This window comes from Alexandromys fortis, unplaced genomic scaffold (assembly GCF_014885135.2).
Source record: "Alexandromys fortis isolate MF-2015 unplaced genomic scaffold, M_Fortis_MF-2015_v1.1 scaffold_369, whole genome shotgun sequence".
Classification (NCBI taxonomy): Eukaryota; Metazoa; Chordata; class Mammalia; order Rodentia; family Cricetidae; genus Alexandromys; species Alexandromys fortis.
This window is the reverse complement of record NW_026068250.1, coordinates 100,602-122,485: the sequence shown is the minus strand read 5'-3', so window position 1 is coordinate 122,485 and position 21,884 is coordinate 100,602. Positions and strand designations below refer to the sequence as shown.

Genomic DNA, 21,884 nt, shown 5'->3' with positions numbered 1-21,884 from the left:
ATAGTACACAGATGTACATGTTCACAAAACACTCAAGCAAATACAATTTTTTAAAAATATTTATTTATTTTTTATGTATACAATATTCTGGCTGTGTGCATGTCTGCAGGCCAGAAGAGGGCGCCAGACCTCATTACAGATGGTTGTGAGCCACCATGTGGTGGCCCACCATGTGGTGGCCGGGAATTGAACTCAGGACCTTTGGAAGAGCAGGCAATGCTATTAACCACTGAGCCATCTCTCCAGCCCCCAGTAAATACAATTTAAACTAAAAAGTAAATAAGTAGCCGGGCGGTGGTGGCGCACGCCTTTAATCCCAGCACTCGGGAGGCAGAGGCAGGCAGATCTCTGTGAGTTCGAGACCAGCCTGTCTACAAGAGCAAGTTCCAGGACAGGATCCAAAACCATAGAGAAACCCTGTCTCGANAAAAAAAAAAAAAAAAAAAAAAAAAAAAAAAAAGTAAATAAGTAAATAAACTGGGCAGTTGTGGCACACACCTTTAATCTCAGCACTTGGGGAGCAGGTGCAGGTGGATCTCTGAGTTCAAAGGTAGCCTGGTCTACAGAGTTAGTTCCACAGCACCCAGGGAAAGCCAGAGAAAAACCCTTCTCAATAAACCAAAAATAAATAAACAAAATAGGCAAAGTGGCGTACATCTTTAATCCCAGCACTTGGGAGGCAAAGGCAGGAAGATCTTTGTGAGTTTGAGGTTAGTCTGATCTACATAGTTCCAGGACAGTCAGCTAAATGAGCTCATGTCTCGACAAAATACAAATACAAACAAATAAACAATAAAATATTCCCAGAGCCCATAACCACATAGCTAAGAAATGACAGAACCAGAATCTGAGTCCCTGATCTGAGTAACTGGAGAGCAAGAACTTGTGAAGACCCTCTCAATCAGGAATAGTGGTGTGGAAAATCAGAGAGGGAGCCCCAGAAAGGGTTACGGAACCTTGGAATGGGAATGTCTCCTTTGTAGGCACACAGTGCCACCTGCTGGCAAAAGGGCCAGGGCTGTGCACAGAGGCCCAGAACATGGAGAGGGGAAAAGAAAAGGAAAAAGGTGAGGGGCAAAAAGATGAAGGGAGGGGGTTGGAAAGATGGCTTAGAGGTTGCAAAGAACCCTGGTTTGATTTCCAGCCCACATGGTGGTTCAAAGCCTCCTATAACTCCAGTTCCAGGGGATCTGATGTCCTCCATTGACCTCCAAGAGAACCGGGCTCACATACATATCAGGGATTTGCAGGCAAAAGGTTATAAAATAATAATAAAATTAAAAAAAAAAGGATGAAGGGAGGAGAAGGATGGTGAGCTTGAGGTTTTATGGGGGAAGAGAACAAATAACCATTTCCTGTTCTGAGGAGAGAGCAGAGGTTGCCAGACCATGACCATTTCCTTGAAAGTGGGTGTGTGTTTGAGAGAGAGAAAGAAAATGCATGTTTATGGATGTGCATATGTGTATGGGTGTGTGCATGTATGTGTGTTCCATTAAATGTGTGTGTGTGTTCATTGGTGTATGTGTGTGTGTGCGCACACACACTTCAGGAGTACCAGTCCATGTTATATATGTGACTGTGAGCTTTGTGTGTAAACATACAGATGGCAGACTGAACAGATGTGGTGCCAGTGAACATACGGATTCGAGGGAAGAATCACGATACACTATCGTGAGCATGGCACACAGAAGGTTCTGGAAAGGCACTTGTCCTACTCCTGACTCTGCTGCCCCCTAAACCCCTTTCCGGAGACCAGGAGCCCTAGAGTCTATAGGTGACCCTTCTAGGTGGAGATCTGTTTATTGCTTTTGGGGTTGAGAACCTATCTCCAGGCAGTAGGGGGCAGCAGGGGCAAAGGAGGCTGTTCAGCCATGGGTGGGGCCAGCGGGCGGGCAGGCGGGCGGGCAACAGGAGGCTTTAAAACACCTGCCCCACCTGTAGGTGAGCAGTGGCGCGCGCGTGAGGACTAGGCGATCCCTCATCTTTCGGCCAGCACACTAAGTGGTAGCTTCCTGGAGCTTTTCTGTTCCTTCAGGAGTGCAGCGTATCCTGTTCAGAACCTATTGGAAAGAGCCCTGAACAGGTAATGGCACAGGGCAGAGACTAACCTATGAAAGGATACCAGTTTGGAAACAGGTTTGGGGTGGGTGCTGGGAAAAGCCAATGAGAGGGTTACTGGAAGAGTCTAAGATTGGTCCAGGAAGAGAAACAGGAAAGGACATCGAGTGTCCTGCAGTGTGGGAGTTGGGCTTGTAACACCTGTGTGAGAGAATCTGGGGATGTTAGGATCAGAGAATTAAATTCTGGTAATCTGGGTGGTATGGTGTCAGGTAGATAGTGTCAGGATGGGAGCTGGGGAAAGTTCTGAGATATCGGAGTGCAGACATAGAGTGAGAAGTTTGTGAAATTTGTGAGCGATCACAGGATGTGGGACTCGGGTATGCCAGGGTCCAAAAAGCAGGGCCAGCCCAGGGCAGCTGGGACGTAAAGCCCTAACTTGGGTGTGTCTGTTTCCCAGGACCCACCATGCAGTGCTTCAAATTCATTAAGGTCATGATGGTCCTCTTCAATCTACTCATCTTTGTAAGTATGGAGGTTGTGGGCTTTTGGGGGTTCCCTACAAAAGCAGGTCACAATCGGAACAGAGTTCAAGCTGGGGAATGGGAGACTATGTACCCAGACCCTGCCCTGCAAATTCCCCTTTATGGATAGTAAGTGGAGGGTCTTCCCAATGCGATTACTGACCCCACTGGCTGGCTGCCACACACTGGGTGAAGATGGGGAGGTTAGGGATGGAGAAGCCTTAGGCTCCCGCCTCTCTTCCAGGAAGGATGAGTGTAGGCAGGGATAGGTTAGCAGGAGTGATTCCCCCTTTTTGATGGACGTTCAAGGTTCAGAGATGAAAGAGGGTAGGCTAAAGTGCAAAAGTGACTACCATACATGGAAAAATTGAAAGGGGAGCGAGTCCCTGCCTCTTAGAGTTGACTCTAGCAACCCTTATGCATTCAATAAACATTCATCAACTGACCTGACATTTAAGGGAAGGAGATTGTTGCTCAGTAATAGAGTATTTGCTAAGCAAGCGTGAGGCCACAAAGAAAAAGGAAAGCTTATTCACAGCCTAACACTCTAAGCTGCCACGGGCTAGGGTAGAAGGCAAGCAAGGCCATTTACTGCCCTTGAAGGTCTCAGGACCAGTAAACTGTCAGATAGGCTGATAATTGCTATATACACTGATAATGGCACAGTGGTCCTGACTGATTTACCACCAAGGCTAAGGGAGCCCCTGGAGGGGTTTGAATCTAGCCTAGGAGGAAAATACTTCCTGGAGGAAGTAGCTGAAGCTGGACATTTGCATTGGGTGGTGGAGCTGTAATGGGCGTAGGAAGGCCCACAGGTAATGAAATTTGATATTGTTTAGAAAGCCAGGAACAGATTATGTAGGGCTTGTTTGAGAAGCTGAACCAGGAGGCCTAAGCCCTGGAGATAGTGACAGAGATAAGAAGGGGCACAGTAAACAAAGGGGTTCGATGCTGAGGGGTGGTAGAACAGACAAAAGCGAGGTCTTAGAAGAAATGGCCTGAGCAATGCAGGAAGAAGGAAGGGGTCATCCCCCTGGCTCAGTGGACTCAGTGGAGTTGCGTGGCTATTTGAAAGTCATAAGCCTGTGAGCAGCCTTCGAGTTTTAGGGGTAGGGTGGAGCCCTGGCAGCAGTTAGGGAAAGTCTATCCTCCAGTCTATCTTCCACCCCCTCCCCAAACCCGTGAATATTTTAGAACCTCTGATTTTTTTTTTTTTTCAGACAGGGTTTCTCTGTAGCTTTGGAGCCTGTCCTGTAACTAGCTCTTTGTAGCTCTGGCCTCAAACTCACAGAGATCTGCCTGCCTCTGCCTCCCAAGTACTGGGATTAAAGTTGTGTGCCACCACGGCCCGGCTAGAACCCCTGATCTTAAAGAAAGTCAGTTCTGAGAAACTGAACACATTAGAGATGTGCAGAAAAATAGCCACTATGAAGGGGACATGGAACGGTAGGAAGGGAAAGGAGGAGGACAAGAAGTACGAGAAAACAGTGGTCAGGGGCTGGGGCCACCAGAGAAGAACGAGAAAACAGTGGTCAGCGGCTGGGGCCACCAGAGAAGAACGAATGAAAGGGGAAACAGTAGAGACATGAAGTGTGACCAGTTTAAAGAAATTGGGGAGGCCGGGCAGTGGTGGCACATGCCTTTAATCCCAGGACTTGGGAGGTGAAGGCAGGTGGATCTCTGTGAGTTCGAGGCCAGACTGGTCTACAGAGCTAGTTCCAGGACAGGCTCCAAAGCTACAGAGGAACCCTGTCTCAAAAAAAAAGAAAAAAGAAAAAAAAAAGAAATTGGGCCGAGGAGCCTGGCAGTGGTGTGGCACATGCCTTTTAATTCCAGTCCTTGAGAGGCAAAGGCAGACAGATTTCTATGAGTTCAAGGCCAGCCTGGTCTACAGAGCGAGTTCCGGGACAGCCAGAGCTACAGAAAAACCCTGTCTCAAAAAAAAAGAAAAAAGAAAAAAAAAAGAAATTGGGCCGAGGAGCCTGGCAGTGGTGTGGCACATGCCTTTTAATTCCAGTCCTTGAGAGGCAAAGGCAGACAGATTTCTATGAGTTCAAGGCCAGCCTGGTCTACAGAGCGAGTTCCGGGACAGCCAGAGCTACAGAAAAACCCTGTCTCAAAAAAAAAAAAGGGGGGGGGGAGAGAGAAATTGGGCAGAGTAGGCAGTCTCTGATTCCAATGTGATCTGTACCTTGGACTTCCTTTGGCTGCCATGAATTAGATTTTATTAATATAACTGAAGGAAGTACTAAGATTTTGACAATTGGGAGAGCCAGGACTCTGGCCTGATAGGGTTAAAGCAAATCCAGTTTGGCTTCCTTCCTCTGTTGCCCATGCCTTGCCAGACTGGGCAGAACAAGGTAGGGAAGCCAGGCTCCTTGAAATTTGACCCTGCAGGCTAGAAGCCCGGCAATCTTGTCCTTAAGCAAACATCCTGGGATACAGCCCTATATGTATATCTCTTTACCTCCATCCCAGACTCGGTTCTGTAGCTGGACAGTGGGAGCTGGGCAAAAGTTAGTGCCCACTGCTAATCCACTGAAGCCCTGGCTAGGAGCTGTGGGACCAGGGCCCCCACTGGACCCCCTCGGAGCCTCAAGATCACCTCTGAAAGCTGAGGTTAACTCAGTGTCTTGACGAGAAGCTGTAGTTGTGTTCAACCCGTTTTCTCAGTTTCTGTTGTCAGGCAGTAATGTAGGTGAAAAATGTAGGCGTGGCAGCTGAGTCCTTCCTGGAGGGGAATCAAATGGGGCCTTTGGGCCTGTGAACCTTTCAACCTCCACCCCCTTTCAAGGTTGCAAGCAGGTGGAAGCCTCACCCTGCTGTTACTATAGTGACGGTTGAGCTGCAGCTCAACCCTACCACCTGCCTCCTTCCGTGTATCAGAGAACAGAGTTATTCTAGGCATTCACAGCCCAAGAATGAGAGGCTGGACCTGTTTTCACTCCTACCTATGTGGCAGGACCCTGATTATAGAAAAAGGAAAGTTTTATGCCTCCTCCCAGCCTGTGGATCTTTCTAGAACCCCTGATCTCATTTTTGTCTTCCTAGGTAAACAGATGGGTGAATTTGTTAGGTGTCCCAGTTCCCACCTTTCTGGTACTAGTTAAGGTCCCCTCCAAGCACAACAGGTAGTAAGATTCCCTCGTTAAGGGAAGAGAAAGTTTCCAGACTTGATGGTGTCAAAGGGAACCATTCCTAGCACTGTTTCAAAGCCCGACTTATGTCCGCAGCTGTGTGGTGCAGCCTTGTTGGCTGTGGGAATCTGGGTATCCGTCGATGGGACATCCTTCCTGAAGATCTTTGGGCCAATGTCATCCAGTGCCATGCAGTTTGTCAACGTGGGCTACTTCCTCATCGCGGCTGGTGTTGTGCTCTTTGTCCTCGGTTTCCTGGGCTGCTACGGTGCTCACTCTGAGAACAAGTGTGCGCTCTTGATGGTGTGTCAGCACCCCAGGCCACAACCAAGGGTCCCTTCACCCCTGACATCTTCCTCTGGGGATTCCAAAAAGCTACTTTGGATTCCGGGAGCATCCCCATGGGGACACCCTGCCTCTTTTATGGGAGTGGGTAGGGCAAGGAAGGCGGGTCTCCCTAAAACGTATTTCCTTGTTTCCCACTCAGTTCTTTACCATCCTCCTCATCATCTTCATTGCTGAGGTTGCGGCTGCTGTGGTTGCTCTGGTGTATACCACAATGGTGAGCACAGGGATGGGGCAAGGGAGAAAGATGGGCTAAAGCCCCGGAAGTGGGTGGTGGCCTGTGAATGGCTACTTTCCCTACCTCTCTCTTAATACTGACCTGACCCATCCAGGCAGAAACCTTCCTGACATTGGCAATAGTACCTGCCATCAAAAAAGACTATGGTTACCAGACCGAATTCACCCAAGTGTGGAACACTACCATGAAAGAGGTAAGGTGGGCTGGGAGGATTTGGGAGTGGGGAGGGAAAAAAGCAAGGTCCCATCATTCACCAATCCCACTTTGTCTGCAGCTGAAGTGCTGTGGTTTCAACAACTATACAGATTTTAACACATCGCGTTTCGTTGAAGAGAATAAACTCTTTCCTCCTTACTGTTGTCGCGGAGCTACCAATGGCACGGCTACGCAACCATGCACCGAGAGCGAAGCCGAAGAAACAAACGTACCGGTATGGGCTGACGTGGAAGGGTGGTGTTCCTTTTTTTTTTTTTTTTTTCAAGACAGGGTTTCTCTGGGTGGCCCTGGCTATCCTGGAACTCCCTCTGTAACCAGGCTGGCCTCAAACTCAAGAGATCCACCTGCCTCCATCTCCTGAGCACTGGGGTTAAAGGCGTGCACATGCCTGGCACGGGTGGGATTGTTTTAATGGTCTTACAGTAAGTAGTAAACAGATCAGGGGTAGGGCACTGCCAGCTATAAATACTTTCTCCCTTCCCCCCCAAGGGTTGTTTCAAACAGCTTCTGTATGAGATCAGAACCAATGCGGTCACTGTGGGTGGTGTGGCAGCTGGAATCGCGGCCCTGGAGGTAAGTCGGTGAGGAGACTGGACCTGGGTATCAGTCTCTACTAGACCTGTACAGACTCTGACTCCTCTGAGGCTTCTCTAGAGGAGTCAGATTTCTTGTGTTTTCATTCTGGAGCTGAGGGCTGAACCCAGAGGCCTAAGGTGGCCAAACATGTCCTCCAGCATCAGGAAAACAGGGCTTCACGTTGTCTGTTCAGGAAACAGTCCTTGATCGTGTCCTTTCGTGTCTCCCTGTTCCTCCCCACCAGCTGGCTGCCATGATTGTATCCATGTATCTATACTGCAATCTGAAATAAGCCAGTTTCTTCCTCCCCACTTGCTGCTGCCACATGGAAGCCAGGAAGAGACAGCTAAGCAGCAGTGATCCGGGTGGAGATGAAATCTAACGTCATTTGGGCCGGAGTGGACCTGCCTTTGCTGCTCTGGACTGTGGGCTGAATAGGGACCACCTCCTTCGGGCTGTGTGTTTGCCTTGTTCTCTGTTGGTGGGGCTCGGGGGGGCGGGCAACATCTGCCCCAGAGTCTTTGAAGCAGCCACTCTGCCCATCTCCTGAGTCTCCTCTTCAACCCTTGACACACCCTTGGTCTAAAAGTGGTTCTTGACGATCCCAGCACCCCACTGGTGGATGAAGGCACTTACAGCCTGGGCATATTCAACTCCAGCAAAGCCATAGAACGGATGTATAGAAAGCATTTTGGAACCTATAAACCAATAAAAAATACTTCTGTTTGGACTGTGTATACTATGAGAGATGAGTTCTGCTTGCCTGAATTGCACTGCTTTTGGGGAGACTGGAGACTCAGCAGGGTGGAAATGAGGTAGTGAGGTAGGTATTTAGGCTCCAGGTCTGGAGGGAGAATAAGGGAATGGCCAAGAGGGCACCGAGGAAGTGGGAGCCAGGTTGGTCTGCCTTTATGTATTATGAGGACTTTGTCCTGAAAGTTCTCCTGCCTGGCGAAGGGCACTGGTCTAGAAAGCTATGAAACTAATGAGCGTGTGCCAAGTCAAGGAGAGAACAGAATTGCTGTCAGGGCTGTGGCAGTGGAGTCGCTCTTTGGGCTCCAAGAAGCCCTCCTGGAACCCTGAGAAGCAGCTCGAAGTGCCCTACTTTGGAGAATCTTTTGCTTTTTCAAGACAAGGTTTCTCTGTGTAGCCAGGCTGGCCTCGAACTCAGAGATCAGCCTGCCTCTGCCTCCCGAGTGCTGGGATTAAAGGTGTGCGCCACCACTGCCCAGCCTTTTGGAGAATTCAGACTTGTATCCTGAGGGTGCCTGGGCACACTGGTTAGGTTACCATCATCTTGAAGAGGAACTGGGTATTTGTAGGGTGTGGCCTGGTTGGTCATGGTGGTATACTTCAGAGTGCTGCCTGAAAGAGTATTACAGCAAGGCTCCCTGCAGCGATGGACACCACCAGCAACACTAAGCTCCTTCGCCCAGGCATTCTTTTCTTGTTGATTATTAATTAATTTTGTTTATCAAGAAAGGGTTTCTCTGTAGCTTTGGAGCCTGTCCTGGAACTCCTCTGTAGACCAGGCTGGCCTCAAATTCACAGAGACCCACCTCTCTCTGCCTCCCAAGTGCTGGGATTAAAGGCGTGCACCACCGCTGCCAGGCATCTTGCTTTTTTTTTCTTTTGAAACAAGGTCTATGTAGTTCTGGTTGTCCTAGAGCTTGTTCTGTAGATCAGGTAGACCGCAGCTCAGAGATCTGCCTGCCTCTGCCTCCCGAATGCTGAGACTAAAGTTGTGCACCATTACACCTTGCCAAGATTTCACTTTTTTTTTTTTATTTTGTCGTTTTGTTTTTTTGAGATGGGGGGTCTCGTGTAACCCAGACTGGCTTTGAACTTTCTATATTGCTGAGAACACTGAATTCCTGTCTCTACCTCCTTAGTGCTGAATTTACAGGTAGGTGTCACAACATCCGGTTTTACTTGGAACTACACCCAGTTCCATGTGTGCTCAGCAAGCACACTAATGCTTGAGGAACATCCCTAGTCTTTACTTCGGTTTTTGATTGCCAAAGTCCCACATGAGGCTGAGACTTTGACCAGACTCACTCTTGTAACTGGTAACCAGGGAGACCTTGTTTGGTACAGATACAGTCCAACCTAAAGAACCTGAACCTGGAGAGATGGCTCAGAGGTTAAGAGTACTGGCTGCTCTTCCAGAAATCCTGAGTTCAATTCCCAACAACCACATGGTGGCTCACAACCATCTATAATGAGATCTGGCCTGCAGGCATAAAAAAGGAACCTGAACCTGACCAGAATATCCCTGACAAAAATCTGAATGCCTATATATATATATGCCAGATGGCAGTGGCACATGCCTTTAATCCCAGTACATGGGGGGAGGCGGGGCAGGCAGATCTCTGAGTTCAAGGGCAGTCTGGTCTACAGAACAAGTTCTAGAACAACCAGGCCTATACAGTGAAACCCAGTCTCAAACAAAACTGAGTGTCTCTGAACTTAGTGGCAGCACTAAGGCTGTTGCCACAGGACAGTGGCTGCCACCACGCAAAGCCGTTTGACTAACTGGCTTCCGCTCCTCCCTTCTCTTCGACAATCCCCTAATCCCCATCTGTCTCTATGGGCTTTTCCAGAGCAGCCCACAGTTATCGCCCACTTGCTAGGCCCAAAAAGGAGCAGAGATTTGGCCAGAGCCACACAGCCTCTGCTGGTGAAGCCTGGCTGAGCATCTTCTAGAGTTCTAGGTAGGGAGAGGAAATAGCTGGCCTCAACCCTTTGCGAGCATTCGTCTCACACACCACCACTCTATTCCGGGAAGCAGGGTGCAGGGATCTGTTTGCCCAAGGAGGGCTGCCACTTCATCACGGACTAACTGCTTCTCCCGCGCCTGCTTTGCCACCTGAAACACTAAACACTGAAGAGGTCAGGGTGGTGAGCAATGTCAAAGCCACTGCACCGATGCCATTGCTGTGTGAGCTCCAGGTGCTAGTGAGAGAGGCCAGGACCACGCACAGATAAAGGGCAGGAATTCCAGTAAGTTCCTGACTCCTTGGCAAAAGATCTATACCCCTTCCTACAATGCAATCTACTCAGGCCCTGATCTTAATCCTCCAGAGACTTAATTTAAAGGTCATGTTCCCCTGCCTTGGGCTATCTGATTGCTAATGGACCACTGTGTCCACTTTCTGGTGACTAACTCAGACTTTCCTACACGCCTCTGAGTTACTAGCCTCTTGAGAATCTGTTGAAAACCATGGCCCTTTCCTCCAGAAAAAACACCCCTACATGGAATTCTGCACACAACCAATCCAGAAGGCCACAGAAACCCTTGCTCCTACATCGCTTGTCCAGTATTCTATAAAATCATCTCCCACTCCTGGTGCCGCCACTGCTTTTGGTCCGGCCACTTCTTGTCTCCACTGTTTACCTGTTCTCCCATTCCCTCATCCACCCCGTGGTCTTTCCTGGCTACAGCACTAATGGGGACAGGTGCTGGGCCCAGACAGGGGCGAGCCTGATGGTAAACAGTGAGGAAGGGGTGTGAGGTGGCTGCTAGGACATAAGGCCCCAACCAGGAAGGGATGATGTCAGCTGGTCCCAGGGTGGAGCCTGCTTAAAACAAATAAAAACCAAAGACTTGAAGCTTGAGAGTTGGGCATCCCCTGGTGGCCAAATGGCTTCCACAATAAGATAAAACTATGGCAGACAGTAAAACAACCAAAACACATCACCATCCGTCCAGATGATTCTCTCACCACCACGCTGTTCTCCCCACAAAACTACCACAAAACACACCCCAAAGGTTTTCTCCTTTTTTAATCAATGACCACCTTTATCCAGCTTTGGAAATCTGGACAAAGAGAAGGCTGAGAGGAGGCCTGGTCCAGTGTCTAAGGGTCTCTGAGTGAGTCTGCCAGCACATGGACCCAACTGGGCCTGTCATCAGTTGGGCACAGCAGTTTCCTAAGTATGAGCCAGTCCCACCCTCAGGGCAGCGTCCTGGTCCAGAGAGGACCAAAGGCCCCAGGTTGCGCCTATTCCCAAGGCCTTCAGGACGGTCAATAAATAGGTTAGATTCTGAGCCAGGCCTGGGAGGATGGGGTGAAAAAGAGCAGGATCAGCTGTCCAGGAATCCCAAAGAGGTCCTGGGTACTCTCCTGCCCTTCTCCAACAAGGAAGTAATAAATAGACCTTAACCTCAGGAACGGGATGTTGGAGCAGGGGATCCTTCCCCTCAGAGTTAGTAATTAAATCTCATGTTAAAAACAAACCAGCCCTAACCCCTACCAGCATCTACAAAATTCTACAGGAGAGGGCGACGGGCTAGCCTGCCTGGGGGTACACAGTACCCAGCCCTGCAGGGTCCTGGAGGAGGCTTCACGTTTGCTCAGCGGCCCCTGGGGCTCCTTCTTCCTTTGGGGGTGGCTCCAGGAAAATAGGGGTGACTGATGGTGGCTTCTTCACTCTGAAATTCAACAGAAGAATGATACAGAGAAGAAGACATGCTTCAACCCCAGGAGGACATTTCCCAGGAAGAGCAGGAAACTCACGAGTAAGGGGAGGCTGGGACCCCCACCACCAAAAAGTGGTTCTTCTTCCGAAATAATCTCCACAGGCCCTGGTGGTTGCCACGAACATCCAGGTCCCAAATATGGAGGCACTGACAGGGATAGAGCAGGGGAAGGAGAAGGGTCAGAAAGCTGTGGAGATGGCCACTGAAGGTCTGGCAGCTGCCTCAATCAAGAGCAAGCATGCTCGGGAGTATGGATTTAAGCAAAGGGTTAGAAAAGAGGTTCTTTCTTTGTTTTTTTGAAATAGGGTTTCTCTGTGTAGCCCTGACAATCCGGGAACTTGTTCTGTAGACCAGGCTGACCTTAAACCTAAGAGATTCGCCTGCCTCTGCCTCCCTGAGTGCTTAAAGATGTGCGTCACCACTCAACCACACCTGGCCAGGAACATGAAAAGGTCTGAGGCTGAAAACTCTACAGCAAAGTCTCTCTGCTAGTCGGGGCAATGCCTGCTGGTGAGGGTACTCCTGAAGTAGTGAGGCCCTGGGCACCTTGGCAAGCTGAGTCCAGGTAATGAAGTCATCATCTGTCTCCATTTGGATAAAGGCCACATAGGTATGGCCCTCTGTGTCTGGCAGGAAAGAGTCTTCACAAGGGTCCTTGCTGTGGTCCAGAACCTCGGCTTCACTGCATTGGGGGTAGAAAAGTAAAGCCAAGACAGGAGTGGTACAAAGGCAGGGCCCTAGGCTTGGGTTAATGCTCTGCTGTTTCTCTCTCTCTCTCTCTCTCTCTCTCTCTCTCTCTCTCTCTCTCTCTCTCCCCCCTCCCTCCCCCCCTCCCTCCCTCCCTCCCTCCCTCCCTCCCTCCCTCCCTCCCTCCCTCCTCTCTCTCTCCTGAGAACTTGCACCAGTCTGGCCTCAGAGATCCACCTGCCTCTGGCGCCAATCACCACCCTGACACCTTGAAATTCTTTATAATGTCTGCACTAGAGAACTCTGATTTTCATTTTCTATAGTACCAATAATTGTGGTACTAAGAAAGCCTGTATCTGATTCCTTATGCAGGAATCAGTTTCCAGTTTCCCCAAGCCATACCTGAGCAGCCTGTGAATTTCCACTTCATAAGCTTCTTTCTTCAGACTGAAGGGGAAGGAAAAATTAATCAAGTGCCGGCAAGGCCCTCAGGTTCATGGAAAGGAATGGGCAGGGCAAAGGGTCACGTGGGAAAACGGCATAGCAGGGCTGACAGGAAAGAACTAGCAAAGACTGGTCTTCGAGCCTTCAGATATCCATCCCTTGACTTGCAGCCAGTCTCTACCTGTCTACATTCCTGAGCTGGACACCTGGAACGGTGTTGAACTTGTGCTTCTTGAAGTAGGCCTCCTGAAACGCAAAGGATAGAAGTCAAGGCTTTCTTAGTCTGGCACACTTGCTCAGTGACCCACTACAGACATACAAGACCCCAAAAATGAAGTACTGATTCTGGAATGGGCTCTCTGATTTCCTCTAGTCTCTCCATTTTCTTTGCACCATCTTTGACAAGCTCTTACTAACTCTAATTTGGGCTGGTCTCTTGGCTTATGCTACTGACCCACTGAACTAGTCCTGTTCCAAGTTTTTCCCACGCTTCCTGCAGAGTCCTAGAAATAAAGAAGAAAGATGGAGGAAGGAGGGTCAAGACCAGTCTCAGCTATATAGTTTGAAGACAGCCTGAATACAAGAGATCCTACCTAAAAAAGAAAAACAAAACAGGGGCTTGAGAGATGGCTCAGAAGTTGAGAGCATTGACTGCTCTTCCAGAGGTCCTGAGTTCAATACCCAGCAACCACATGGCTGCTTACAACCATCTGTAATGAGACCTAATGCCCTCTTCTGGCCTGCAGGTAAACATGCAGACAGTATACTATATGTATATACAAAATCTTAAAAAAACTTAAAAATGATTAAAAAACCAAGAGTGGGTGGTGGAGATACACACAGAACTTTCTTTTTTTTTTTCACACAGAACTTTCTGTCAGATGCAGCCAAGAGCTGAGATGGGTTAGAAGGAAGGAAACTGCCGATTCAGGCTCTGCTATGAACGACCTGAGGAAGCACTTGCACTTCCTTGGGAAGTAAGGCTCTTTTATTAGCTTCCTCTGGGGGTCTTGCTGTCTTCTAGGAGGTTCCAAACTAAATACACCCCTTTCAACTGGCCTGTTTCAAATGCACTCTTATTCTAACAGGAGAGTGGAACAGAGGGGACTAGCAACATCCTGCTAACCTCAGGTTGAAAATGTGTGCCAATGCTTGCAGGGACAGGAGAGGGTCCGGTGCTTAGAACAGGCATATCCTTTCTGCATCCAAGTCCAGTGGTAAGAACAGTAGTAACATACAGTACCAGCTACCAGCTACTCTAATATAAAGCTTATAGGTTTGTTTGTTTGTTTTTTGAGACAGTATTTCTCTGTAGCTCTGGAGCCTGTCCTGGAATTAGCTCTTGTAGACGAGGCTGGCCTCAAACTCACAGAGATCCACCTGCCTCTGCCTCCCAAGTGCTGGGATTAAAGGAGTGAGCCACCACCACCCAGCAAAGTTATAGTTTTTAACATATGCATTTTACAAATATGAACTCATTTAAACTTCATAATGAGGCTGGAGAGATGGCTCAGTGGTTAAGAGTTGCTGCTCTCTTATAGAGGTCCCTGGATTCTCAGTACCCAGATGATGGTTTACAATCATCTATAACTTCAGTCCCAGGAGACCTAGCGCCCTCTTCTAGATACCTCAGCTATCAGGCATGAACATGATACATATGCATACAGCAGGTAAAACACTCATATGCAGAAAATAATTTTTTTTTAAATTCAGGGGCTGGAGAAGACTCAGTGGTTAAGACCACTTGATATGTGCGGTGATGGCATATGCCTTTAATCCCAGCACTCGGGAGGCAGAAGCAGTAAATTTGAAGCCAGCCTTGTCTACAGAGCAAGTTCCAGGACAGGCTCCAAAGCTAAAAGCTGGGAGGTGATGGCGCACACCTTTAATCTCAGCACTTGGGAGTCAGAGGCAGGTGGATCTCTGTGAGTTCGAGGCCAGCCTGGTCTACAAGAACTAGTTCCAGGACAGGCTCCAAAGCTACAGAAGGACCCAAGAAGCACCAACATGGTGGTTCACAACCATCCAGTTCCAGGGAATCCAGTACTGCCTTCTGATTTTCTCAGGCACCAGGCACATATAGTGTACTTGCTATGCATACGCAAAACACTCAAGACACATAAAATAAATAAATCTATATTACTTATTTTTTATTTTGTTTTTTCAAGACAGGGTTCTTTGTGTAACCTTGGTTGTCTACACCGTAGACCAGGCTTATCTCAAACTCTGAGATCCACCTGCCTCTGCCTCAAGAATGCTGGGATTAAAGGTGTGCACCACCACCATCAACAGACTAACTTTTTTCTCTTATTTCAGATCAAGCTTCATAAGAAGAGAAGTAGGTTTTTGTTATCTTTTTTTGCAGGGAGATGAATACGGGTATTACACTGTAGCCTCAAACTCATGAGAAGCCCACAGACTCAGCGTCCTAAGTACTGGGATTAGGCCCAGCTGGTAGTCTTGCTATTGTTTTTATTTTCTGAGGATCTTCATTATGTAGTCCAAATGGCCACAAACTAATGTCCTTCCTGCCTCAGCCTCTCAAGTGCTGGGATCATAAGGCCGTGATCTATGTTTGGCCCTTGGGAGGTAGGTAGCATTTTTTAAACAGATTTATTTATGGGTATGGATGTTTTGCCTGCCTGTATGACTATGCACCACCATGTATGTGCAGTGCCCAGAGGAGGGTGTCTGATCCTCTAGGACTGGAGTTACAGATGGTTATGAGCCACCACGAGAGTGCTGGGAACTGAATCTAGGTCTTTCAGAAGAGCAGTCAGTGATCTTAACCGCTGAGACATCCCTCTAGCCCCACAGAGGTAGCATTTTTTATCTTCATCTTCCACATAGAGAAACTGGCAAAAACAGAACAGTACTGACATGGCTATGAGTGCCCGGGACTAGGCTCCAGAACCCACGTCCTTGACCACTGAGGCATACAGTACCCAACTCACGTGGAAGTAGCCGTTCATGTTGAGGCCCACGATGCCAAAGTGATAGGATCGGGAAACATCTGGGATGATGCACTCTCGGCCCCGGCGCTGCTCTGGCATCCGCATCCACATGTCCCAGTCCCACAGCTGGGGTCACAGAATGTTATGAAGGCTAGAGGTTTGGAGTTGAAGGGATTCCAGCCCACTCATCCTATCCTGCTGGGTACCTTTTCTGGTGTGGGCCACTTGGGCTCAAGCTCCTCCTTGTATAAGGATTTCCGAAGCACCCATCCCAAGCCAGGCATGGTCTCCACACGGTACAGTAGTGCTGGATCCTCAGCTGTGTGTTCATACCCCTATGACAGGGCGTGTCAGCAGCTCCAAGCTTTGACAGACTCCCATGCTGACTAAGTCCCTGGCCACCCAGCCTACCTGGTCATTCCAAGCAGAGATGCAGTACAGGCTGTCATCTTCCTCCAGCAGGTGGATGGACTGGCTCAGGAAACTGAGAGCCAAAGTTCAAGAGCTCAGAGAGTGGCAACCCAGATCCACCGTGATGCTGGGAGGGCAGAGCTGATGGTCCCACTGTCTCTACCTCTTCTACTATGTAAGCCCAGCACATGCCTCCTAGCCATGCAAGCTCTCCCCCTGCTTTTGAACTCATTTAAAGTTGCCCAAGGCACCTCACTATATCCTTCCCTGAAGACCCCAGTCAAGTACAGAAGTCCCATGTGGCTTATAAGCACTTCAATGGTGGGCTACCCCTGTCACCTGAAGAAATCCACAGCGATGTCCAGGTCCTCTTCCAGAACCACGGCAAACTTGGCCTCCTACAGAGACAGCAGGGAACATCATGGTTCCAAGGAGGTTGTTCTCATGCCTCGGCTTTCTTTCTCCAACCCTCATGCTCAGGAATTGCTCTGCTCCCCCATTTTTCAGATCAGAAGTGCAAGGCCAGGTAAGGGAAGAGTTTTCTCCATAACATAATTTCTCTCCACAGACCCAGGGTATCTGTGGTACTCACCGGAAACAGGTTGAAAGTGGCAGTGAGGCTGGCCTTGTAGTGCTGGGTGGGGAATTGGGCATGTTAAGATTTGAGGCAGAGGATGAGACCAGGTTTCTGCCCCTCACACCCTTGCCGAGGAATACCTGAGACACACGGGCATTCTTGATGCTAATAGGAGTGTGCTGGATGCCCCTCAGGCCAAACAGCGCCACCACATCCATGGGCTCCTGGAGATGGGGACACCGGTCATCATGTGCATGACCTCTAAACCTCTACAGGTCCCAACAGGTCGAGCCTCTCATATTTCCCTGCCCTTGCCAACCCTCAGCGATTGCGGCTGCTCAGTACCCATCACTGTGTGTCCTGCTCTGCCCCCAGCCCCACTCACCTCATAGTAGCCGTCAATGAAGACCGTTATCATCTGCGGAGATACCCCTTGGGCTGAGAGCAGAGAGCGCAGCATTCTGAGGAGCCCGGAAAAGTAGATTAGCGCTTCTTTGTCCTCTCAACTGACGACTCCCATGTTCTTAAACGGGCTCCTATGTCCCGTGTCTACCCATATCCAACAGGCCTAGCATCTGCCACTTTCCTGCCTCCTGTAAGAGTCCTTTGTACAGGAAGGCAAGCTAAGCACCCACCCACTTCCTGAGCATCCCCGTTCAGTGTTGGATATAATCCACTTCCAGGCTCACCTGTACAGGTAATTGGGCCGGTTCCCTGCAATGACAGCCACAGGCACATTGAGGACCTTATTGTCTGGAAGCTGTGTGAGAAACAGCTTTTAGCTTCCCTTACTCCCCCTTCCAACTGGGATCTCCATTTAGAGACGACTCAGATGCAGTGAAAGGCCTCGGGAACAGGCAGGGAAGGACCAAAGGTCTTCCTTGTTCTTTTTTTTTTTTTTTTTCGAGACAGAGTTTCTCTGTATAACTTTGGAGCCTGTCCTGGAACTTGCTCTGTAGACCAGGCTAGTATCAAACTCACATAGATCTGCCTGCCTCTGCCTCCTGAGTGCTGGGATTAAAGGCTTGCGCCGCCCCGCCGCCACCACCACCACCCGGTTCCTTGTTCTTGTCTTTACAGACATACAATCCAACTCAGCCCTGATAACAGGGCCTGCGCCACCCCCAACCTGTGTTCAGAGTTCAGCATGCATACATCCTGAGCTCCTACCAGGTCAAGGTAGATAAAACCTAAGCTCTGAATCGTTCCTAGGGCCCTTTGCTAAACTGTGAAGGAGTCCACGGCTTTGGCCCCACTTACTGGGTCAGGGCTGAACTCAATAGGTGTTGGGTCCTTGCAGCTGCACACACTCCCATAGCCCTCCACTTTGCTGCAGAAGCGCCTGCGGCGGCGGTTCAGCTCTGTGTCTGACCAGTGACACTCGGCCTCTGAGGGAAGGAGGGAGGATATCAACGGGATGAAGGCGGCAGGCCAGCTAGGTTAGGGAAGCCCCAGGCACACAGTCAAGGAAAAACAGCCTCACAGAGGATCCAAATGCCCACTCTCCACTCAAGCCTTGCCCCAGAGCCTGGCCCCCACTGACCCCACCTTCAGCCGAGCTCAGTGGCACATCTGTCTTCAGCAGAACCGGGTCACCCCAAGAAGAGAGGGCGGGAGATTTAGAATGTTTCTCGCCAAGTACAGGACCTGGCCGAAGGCAGGAATGAGGACAAATGAAGGCCCAGACAGGAGCACGGGGCTTCTTCCCAACTCTGCCCGCTTTCTCCCGACGTATTACACCTGACTCCTATCTGCCCCATCCCGCGCCATCCCATCTCTTATCATTCTGCTCCTCCCTTGATACTACAGGGTGGATAGTCTTTAGTGCCCAAACCTCCTTTTCGTCCCACGAAGGCCCAAGTGTCCCTCCAGCCAAGGGCAGGGCCTGCCTGGCTTCCCAGGCTCCGCAGCAGAGCCTTCGCTGTATCTTTGAGGTGGAAGGAGCCCTCATCCTGGAGGACCAAAAGAGATAGCCACCATGACTCGTGTGGGTCCCAGAGATCCGGCCTTCTGTAGTACTGACTGTTTCCTGCACTACATAGAAAGCCTTTTCCTTAAGCTGGCTCACTGGGTGACTCCAACAATACTCTTTAGTTACTGTCAATCCAGAAGTTCCTACCAAGAATGGTTTCCCTTCAGACAACCACCAGGCTTACTCCTCTCTCCCTCCAGTCCTTCCTAAAATGCAACTGTGACATTCTGCCTTTTTATTTTCTTCTTCTCTTGTCCTTTCCTGACACTATAGGCTGGGATGACTGTTCTATTGCTACCACTGGGATGTGAGCTCCAGGGAGGTAGGAATTCTGTCCGCTTCCTACTGTCTCTTCAGCAAGCAGTGTAGTACCTGGCACACGGCAGGGGCTCAGTAAAAAACAAACAACACCCTCCCCCGCCCCCCCAAAAATAATAATGACCCAACCAAGGCTCGGACTAGAACCTGAATTGCCCTTCTCCAGAACTTCTTCCCATTCTCTTGAGCAAAGTCAGAGCTAGGGGCATGGAGAACGGAGCCAGGGGGACTCACTGACCTTAACAGTGCAGATCAACACACGGCCGGGCGCCACCATGTTGAGGAACAGCACCATGGCCTCATCCTCGTGAGGAGAGTACGTGTCAAATACACGCTTTGCCATCACATGACCCTGGCAGGCGCAAACCTCTTATGAGATAGTGTGACCAGTAAGGAAGAGTCCAGCTTCAGCCCTCTGGGTTTCCCATCCCAAGCTCACCGTGGCCTGGTTGAGGACAATGACATGGATGCCTCGGCCCTGCTCTCGGGCCTCATCCTCTAGCACCTACAGAGCAGCAGAAACAAAATCCAGCTAGTCACCCCGGCATTCACGGTGACTGTCTTCATTCCAGCCTGCCTGTACTGTCACTGTTTACAGTTCTAACTCAGACTGAAGGCCGGGCGCCTCTCCCAGAAAGCCCCCACGGTACCCTCATCAGAAAAGATCACATCTCTCTACAGTCTTCCTTTTAACACTTCCATGGCACCTAGAGTCCTGGACTGTCTTTGCTTAACTCTGAAGATCCCATAATCCTCTACCAGTAAGGCTCTCTAGGAAGAGCAAGTCCCATTACCTCTAGAGCTCCAAGTACCTGGGGGCAAGGCAGAAGCCAAAGAGACTAGGAAGTGGTTACATAATAAGTAAACTGGGGAGTTAGTGGCCTGCTGAAACTCCAGATCACTAGGAGACTCTGCCACACAGACATCCCATATACCTTTTACTTAATCCTAATAAGCAGAAACCATCAGCCAGACAGGGCTTCAGGGCCCAGTCCGCAGCGGACTGAAGATGCTGGTCCACTCACCGTGGTGCCGTCCACTGCCACATAGACTTTGCTTCTACTTGAGTACACTTCCACATCCAGGACACGCTGGGGACTGCTGCCTCTGCGCCGAGGGGACTCCAAGTGTCCTAGGGCCTCATCTGGAGAAGGAGTTGGTATAACAGGCATGGGTAACGTCTCACTAGCAGTTGTACCCTGTAGGATCTGCACGCCCCTCTGCCATGAGACCCCAGGACCCCCACCCCACCCACCATAGTCTTGCTCTGGTTCCAGGTCTTCATTGGCTTCATTGATCGCTCTCCGAGTGTCTAGGATCAACTTGATGTTGACAATGACAGTCACCAGCAGGAAAAGCACAGCCCCTGTCTGAGTGGAAAGATGGGGTGACTGAGGCACACCCCATCCAGATTATAGAGGTTTTCTGAAAGTTTGACCCTGGCTGTAGAGGACACAGGGATAAAGAACCTGGGACCTGTCTCTCTTCTTCTTGGTTCTCAATCAGGACACAGGTTTGTGGCCATCTCCTGAAGAACTCTCCCATCAGGGCCCTCTTACCCAGAGCTCTTGTAGTTTTCCATTTGAGTCCTTGTCTTCCTTGCTCCCCTCCATAACTAGTTCCGAGAGATGGGTTTAGGACCCGAGAACCACAGTGGAGAATCTGAAGACACTGAACCTGGGCCACTCTACCTGACGGTTGTGTGTCAGGGGCAAAGCCTTCCTGACAGACTCGTTGTTTCTACTGGATACCTAGGAGGTCAGACTTGGGTTCTGATTCCAGAATCCTGGGTTTTAACCACTGCCTGAGAAGGATGTGACATACAAAGGTTTCCCCTCTCGGAATCTGCTGCCTCTTCCTGATGGCCAAGGTAGTAGGCCACAGTCAACTGCTAGGGTCAAGTTAGGAGGCCAGCTTTCCTAACATGTGGGACCTCATTTACCTGACAGAATCTCCGCAGGGCCCGGTGGTTTGTCAGTTTATACTTCCAGGTAAGATACCAGCTCCGTTTCTTCCTAGCCCCAAAGGGCTTGATGAGGGGACTAGGCTTCCAGTCATCCATACTGGATTAGGGAGTCACCCCTGTCCCGGCCAGTCCATGACTTCAGGAATCTGAGGGGACCGTGGAGTCACATGGAGTAAGACGCTTCCCCCAAAGCCTAAAGCCTTCTGGAGGGATGAGGAGTTCTTAGGAACACTTCTCTCAACAAGCTGCTGAGCTGTGTGACCTAGGCAACGTGGCTCAATTTCTCTGGGTCTGACCAGAAAATCTTTTAGAGGAATTGGATCACCTGAAAATTCCCTGGGGCTGGAGGAACTAAGTCCAGGCTAAGGGCCTCAGAGGTGCAGGCCAGAAACTCAACTCTCCGGATTCACCAGTCCTTACAAGGAGCAAATCCCAGTTCTTTCCAGTCCCGGGGTGGACGAGTTAACAGCGACCTCCCGCACCCTAATCCTCCACCCTCGCCCCATCCCATCTGGCTCAGCTCCTCTCCTCCCAGGGTTCAGGGACGCCGGAAGGTTCGGAAAACCCACCCAGCCCGCGCCAGCCCTCTGGGACCCGCACCGAGAGGCACTCACGGGTCAGGGGCCCCGGGCCCCACTCGGGCCCGCACAGCTCGGCCCCGCGCGCCGCGGCCTCCGCGGCCTCCGCCTCCTCCATGCCGCTCGCGCCCCGCCCCGGCCCAGCCGGCCCGCCCCGCCGCTTCCGCCGCCGCCGCCGCGGGGTGAGAGGGCGTCGGGCGGCGCTTAGGGCGGCGGCCACGGCCCGCGTCTGCGGCGTGCGAGGAGTTTCCTCTTGCACAGCCTCTCCTGCAGGGTAGCTGCCGGGCGCCGGTGGGTCTGGGGCGAGAGCAGATCCCCGTACCGCGGAGTCGTGAGCGAGCGGCTTCCCGGGGCTTTGGGCCAGTTCCCTGGGCGCTGCGGGATTAGAGGGCTACAGCAT

The 21,884-nt window shown here is 50.4% G+C and overlaps 2 protein-coding genes across 5 annotated transcripts; one reads left to right on the top strand and one right to left on the bottom strand.

The window, feature by feature from the left end:
- Positions 1–1,924: 1,924 nt before the first annotated feature.
- Positions 1,925–7,829, top strand: Tspan1 (tetraspanin 1). The gene is made up of 8 exons (XM_050131385.1): positions 1,925–2,083; positions 2,519–2,583; positions 5,816–6,022; positions 6,207–6,281; positions 6,397–6,495; positions 6,577–6,732; positions 7,008–7,091; positions 7,339–7,829. The coding sequence occupies exons 2-8, from the start codon at positions 2,527–2,529 to the stop codon at positions 7,384–7,386; spliced, it is 726 nt and encodes a 241-aa protein (XP_049987342.1). The 5' UTR covers positions 1,925–2,083; positions 2,519–2,526; the 3' UTR covers positions 7,387–7,829.
- Positions 7,830–10,862: 3,033 nt separating this feature from the next.
- On the bottom strand, positions 10,863–21,632 carry Pomgnt1 (protein O-linked mannose N-acetylglucosaminyltransferase 1 (beta 1,2-)). 4 transcript variants are annotated; one of them, XM_050131389.1, is made up of 22 exons: positions 21,521–21,632; positions 20,883–21,052; positions 20,196–20,310; positions 19,966–20,084; positions 19,380–19,445; positions 19,179–19,292; positions 18,485–18,602; positions 18,199–18,297; positions 17,911–18,038; positions 17,340–17,410; positions 17,036–17,111; positions 16,791–16,874; positions 16,666–16,707; positions 16,413–16,471; positions 16,074–16,146; positions 15,869–15,997; positions 15,663–15,788; positions 12,890–12,954; positions 12,667–12,711; positions 12,124–12,259; positions 11,615–11,724; positions 10,863–11,529 (listed from the first exon to the last, which is right to left on the bottom strand). In XM_050131389.1, the coding sequence occupies exons 2-22, from the start codon at positions 21,000–21,002 to the stop codon at positions 11,442–11,444; spliced, it is 1,983 nt and encodes a 660-aa protein (XP_049987346.1). In that variant the 5' UTR covers positions 21,003–21,052; positions 21,521–21,632; the 3' UTR covers positions 10,863–11,441. The 4 variants fall into 4 exon arrangements, with proteins under 4 accessions (XP_049987346.1, XP_049987347.1, XP_049987345.1 ...); XM_050131390.1 differs by having other exon boundaries at positions 21,507–21,619; XM_050131388.1 differs by having other exon boundaries at positions 20,883–21,109; positions 21,521–21,613.
- Positions 21,633–21,884: the final 252 nt, after the last annotated feature.